Genomic DNA, 4,365 nt, shown 5'->3' on the forward strand with positions numbered 1-4,365 from the left:
GAGATGGGTGGCGGGGGGGGGGGGGGGGGGGGGGAGAAAGGGGGAAAAAAAAGGGAGCGGAAGGGGGGGGGGGGGGGGGAGGGGAAGGGGTTGGGGGGGGGGGGGGGGGGAGGGGAAGGTCAAGGGAGACCGAGAGCGACAGAGTCCCACAGGCGTACCCGGGCCTCGGTGAGAGAAGCACGATGAGCGGGGTTCTTGTTGAGAAGGCGTCGAAGGAAATCCACGCAGTCCTCATCGAGGTAGCTGGGGATGCACAGGCTTGAGGGGAGAACACAAAACCAGAAGCGTCAGTAACACAGACAGGAGGAGGATGGCAGATGGCCAAGAGGCGGGCGGAAAGAGTGATGAAGTTGGCCCATGCGTACGGGTTCTCCCGAATGGCGGTGAAGGTTGCCACGATGTTGGACGCAGGGAAGGGCACTCGCCCGGTGAGGAAGCTAAACACACAAGCACCCATGGACCAAATGTCGGCGGACTTGGCGGAGAAGGTCTCATCGGCGGCTTCACAAGTGTGCATGAGTCAGAGAACCAGCAGAGGCAAGCAGGGGATGCGAGGAGGAGCCACCAGAGGGGAGGGGGAGGGGGAGGGGGAGGAGCAGTTCGTACCCTTGGCACCACAAAGCTCCGGTGCCATGAAGGCAGGCGAGCCAGCTGACCGGCGAACCTGGTCCCCCTGGCCCGAATCGAACTCCTATGTTGGTTTTTTTTGTCGGAAAGTGGCCAGGAGATGCGGTCGAAGGTCAGCGCCATGGAAGTGTGCCTTGGCCGAAGGGGGAGGAGCAAAAGCGAGAGAGACCGGGCCAAAACAAAGAGCAAGGGTGTACATACCTCAGAGACACCGAAATCCGCGATCTTCAGCGTCCCATCGGCCATGACCAGCAGGTTCTCCGGCTTGAGATCGCGATGGGCAATGTCATTGTAATGGACTGTAGGTATGCATGCGTCCGGCAGGGGGCGAGGCAGGGAAATGGCAGGACAAATGGCATCAGCACGTCGAAAGGGACGGGGCAAGTTCGCAAGACACACAAAACGCACGATACTCCACGCCGAGGAGCAAGGCACGGGCCGACTGGCGTGCGACCTCCGGGTCGAGCGCCAGCTCACCGCGCGGCTCGTCAACAATCTCCACATGGTCCGGGGCGACTGCCTCACAGGGGACGGCGGAGATCACCGCCGGGTCAATCGCCACCGAGGAGACCTTGCGCATGACCGGACCATTGGAAGCATACTCCATGACTGATGGTGATAGGGGCGAGGGCGGTCATGAATGTGTGAGGAGGGGGGAGTGCAGGGAAGAGGAGGAGGAGGAGGAGGAGGAGGAGGGGAAAAGGGGCAAGGAAAAGACAAGCAAGCGTACCGACACAAAGGCGATCGGAATTGTCCGGCTCCAGAACCTCCACAATCCGCACGGCGTTCGGATGATGGATCTTCTTCATAATGGCGATCTCCCGGCGGACCATGTCCAATCCGTCGGTGTCTTGCGGCGAAAGGGACATCGGCGTGCCGAAGGGCGACAGGGGGGGCGCTGGGGCATTGGGCGCGGTGGCGGTGGGCCGTGGAGGCGGACGCTACGCGGGTGTCGAAGCGAGTGTGTGTATGTTTGTAAGTATGCGTGTGCGACAGAGAGAGGGAGCGAGAGGGGGAGCGAGAGAGAGAGAGAGAGAGGGCGAGAGAGAGAGAGAGAGAGAAAGAGCGAGGCTCAATGCTCGATAGGGGGAGGTGGGCCAGGAGGCATGTTCTAAATAGTGATGGAGGAAAAGTACACGTACCCGGAGGAGGGGCCGACCACCCGGGCCAGACCGAAGGCCGATGCCTGGACCACCGGTGGCCGAAACCGAAGCAGCAACACGCTTCTTCATGCGAGACTTCGAAATGACTTTCATGGCCTGAGAGACGCATGACGCAGTCGCCAGAGCGGCGGAGGAGGATCTTTAGTTAGCAGACCAGAGCACAGGAGAACAGCAGCAAGGGTCCCCCCATCGGATGGGCCCTGGCCACAAGGATCGAGACAGAGGCCAAGGAAGGACGTACAAAAAGCTCGCTCTCCGGGGCCAAGCTATCCGCACGGGCGACCAGCTGCGCGCGCGAGAACGCCTCGGGGTCGTCGGGCGAGTGAGGGCAACGGCGTGCCGGGCTCGTTGGTGATCCAGGTGACGAGGGGCCCTCCTCGTCGCTGCTGGACCCGAAATCCGAATCGCTGGACTCCGCGCATTGGCTGCAGGGAAACTCCGGCGAGGCCGGCGTCGACGTCGCCAAGGCATCGGAATCCACCAGACCAGAGAGGTCGGGCTCCTCGGTGGCCGGGGTCACCGCGCGCACCAGGTACACGGTGGCATGTGCGCCAGCACCGAGGGCCTTGACCACACGGTACTGGTTGAGGCGATCCCCAGGCTTCAAGTCAAAGCTGCTCATTGTGTGAGAGGCGCGCAAGGCAGGGGGGGAGGGGATGCAGGAGAGAAAGGTAGAGTAGGGGATGGAGGGAGACGAGGGAGAAGGGGGAAGAGAGAGAGAGAGAGAAAGAAAGAGAGAGCGGGACAGAGCAGAGGGAGGGGAAGGAGGGGGGTGCCTGCTGGTTTTCGTTGCCTACCCCCCTTGTCCTGGGCCCCGAAATTGGGTCCTGCCTGGACTCGAGGGAGGAAGACCAGGGGCGAAGAGAAGGAGCACGCCATCTCGGCCCCCACCCCCGCCTTCTTTGGCCTCCCCGCTTGCCAGTCTCTCGGAGTGTTGTTTGGGACGCCTGCCGCGGATCGTTGGCAGTTGGATGGCGATCATCGTCCCGTCCCCCGGGGATGGGCCGCCGCCCGGCGTTTGCCGTGTGAGCGCGAACACACCATCGATTGCCCCGTCTACTCGTCTTTGCTCTCTCTCTCTCTCTCCCCCCCTCCCCCTGCCCTTCGGGCCTCGGCTTTGGCCCGGCTGGTCGTGAAAAGCATGCCAGAGGTCCGCCGGAGCCCTCTCGGGGCAGGTGATGGTCCAGGCGCCGGCATCCCCCTCGCGGCGACATCCGTCCTCAGTGCCAGCAGTGTCACTTCGCCGCCCGGGCTATGGGAGGATGGGGACGGGCAGCCCGACTGCATGTATTTTGCTTGTGGCTTCGTCCCTTCCTCTGCCCCCCTCTCTCGGTGTCTCACCCTTTCCCTCGGCATGTGCGCATAGATGAGAAAGCAGCTCCCCCGGAGTACCGGCTGTTGCTCGTCCGAATCCAAGGAGGGAAACCGCAGGGAAGCAGGACATGAACACACGTGCATATGCATGTGTTTATATATATATATATGTATATGTGGCTATGCAGAAAAAAAACCCTCCCGATGGCTCAACCCAGCAGAGCCATGACCAAAAAGAAAAGCACCAGCGAGGAGACAATGAAATCTAGCATAGCACGCTGCGGGGTGAGCGGCTGGCTAACCCGGAGATCGATGGACTTGTCCTCCGGCAGGAGCTGCCCGGACTTGAGACGATTGGCACGGGAGAGCTGTGACCGGAGAATGGCTGGACAGAGCCAAGACGGGCGGGAGATTGCGTCAGCCACCGGCGGATGGGAGGAGCCGGGTGGAGAAAGAAAGGAAAGAAGAGAACGGAAGGAAAAGGGGGGGGGGGGATATTGGAAATCCCACACGCACCACCAAGCACTGAGCACCCGGCGCAACCAAAGATCCCGGCCAGCAGAGCGTTAAAGGGGAAGGTTCCCCAGATGGCGCCGTATGCCAGTTGTCCGACAACCAGCAGAAAACCAAGGACAATGTAGACGTCCAGGACGACGAATCGGCGGTCGAGCAAGGACGCCCGGTAAAGTGAGACCAGGCTGGACGAGGGCATGGTCGCAGCGGGAGGGAAAGAGAGCGCGAGAAGGAGGCAGGGCAGGAGAGGAGGGGGAGATTTCGTGGCAACTGGTTACCGTCCCTGTCCCGGGGTGTCAGAAGTTCCGAGAGTGGCCGCTTTTCGGCCTCGGCGCCGGGCAGAAAATGCCCCCCCCCCCCCCCCCTCTTCCGGTCCTTTATTGGCAATTGTGAACAGTTGTCCATCCCCGGCCTCGCGTTGGCCCCTCCACGGATCGGGTCTCAATTTGAACCACTTGCTGGCGGCCTGCCAGCCAGACTGCCGGAACAGCAACTGGACACACTCTGCGGCCTGGCCGCCCGGGGGGGGGGGGGGGCAAAAGGGGACACTTGCGAGAAATTCGAAACTCGCCCGACTCAGGTGATCCAAGAATTCATCCACGCGCCAACTTAACCGGATGTCCAATGGTTCCTCGCAAGACCACAATATCACCCGGTCGGTGGTTGAACATGCGTTAAATGACCCGGCAGTCGGCGCCTGAAAATTTCGCCTTGCCCCACCGAAGAGGCGCGCAGGGGGGGGGGGGGG

The 4,365-nt window shown here is 62.0% G+C and overlaps 2 protein-coding genes across 2 annotated transcripts; both read right to left on the reverse strand.

Moving 5' to 3' along the window:
• Positions 1 to 119: 119 nt before the first annotated feature.
• Positions 120 to 2,412, reverse strand: H696_01702 (CAMKK/CAMKK-META protein kinase; the record flags this gene model as incomplete). Its single annotated transcript, XM_009495609.1, has 8 exons — positions 120 to 258; positions 366 to 501; positions 607 to 691; positions 829 to 926; positions 1,036 to 1,236; positions 1,358 to 1,568; positions 1,770 to 1,886; positions 2,032 to 2,412. 8 exons carry the CDS (start codon positions 2,410 to 2,412, stop codon positions 120 to 122), a joined length of 1,368 nt encoding a protein of 455 aa, XP_009493884.1.
• An 815-nt stretch (positions 2,413 to 3,227) lies between these two features.
• Positions 3,228 to 3,935, reverse strand: H696_01703 (hypothetical protein). The gene is made up of 2 exons (XM_009495610.1): positions 3,621 to 3,935; positions 3,228 to 3,489 (listed from the first exon to the last, which is right to left on the reverse strand). The coding sequence occupies exons 1-2, from the start codon at positions 3,814 to 3,816 to the stop codon at positions 3,314 to 3,316; spliced, it is 372 nt and encodes a 123-aa protein (XP_009493885.1). The 5' UTR covers positions 3,817 to 3,935; the 3' UTR covers positions 3,228 to 3,313.
• Positions 3,936 to 4,365: the final 430 nt, after the last annotated feature.

Source organism: Fonticula alba, assembly GCF_000388065.1.
Source record: "Fonticula alba strain ATCC 38817 unplaced genomic scaffold supercont2.2, whole genome shotgun sequence".
Lineage (NCBI taxonomy): Eukaryota > Rotosphaerida > Fonticulaceae > Fonticula > Fonticula alba.

Bases quoted from the DNA above. Each gene is read 5' to 3' on its own strand.
- H696_01703 (XM_009495610.1), bottom strand. From the start codon at position 3,816: ATGCCCTCGTCCAGCCTGGTCTCACTTTACCGGGCGTCCTTGCTCGAC. The intron at 3,490-3,620 runs GTGCGTGTGGGA...GGCTCTGTCCAG, and splicing joins CGGGTGCTCAGTGCTTGGTG to CCATTCTCCGGTCACAGCTC.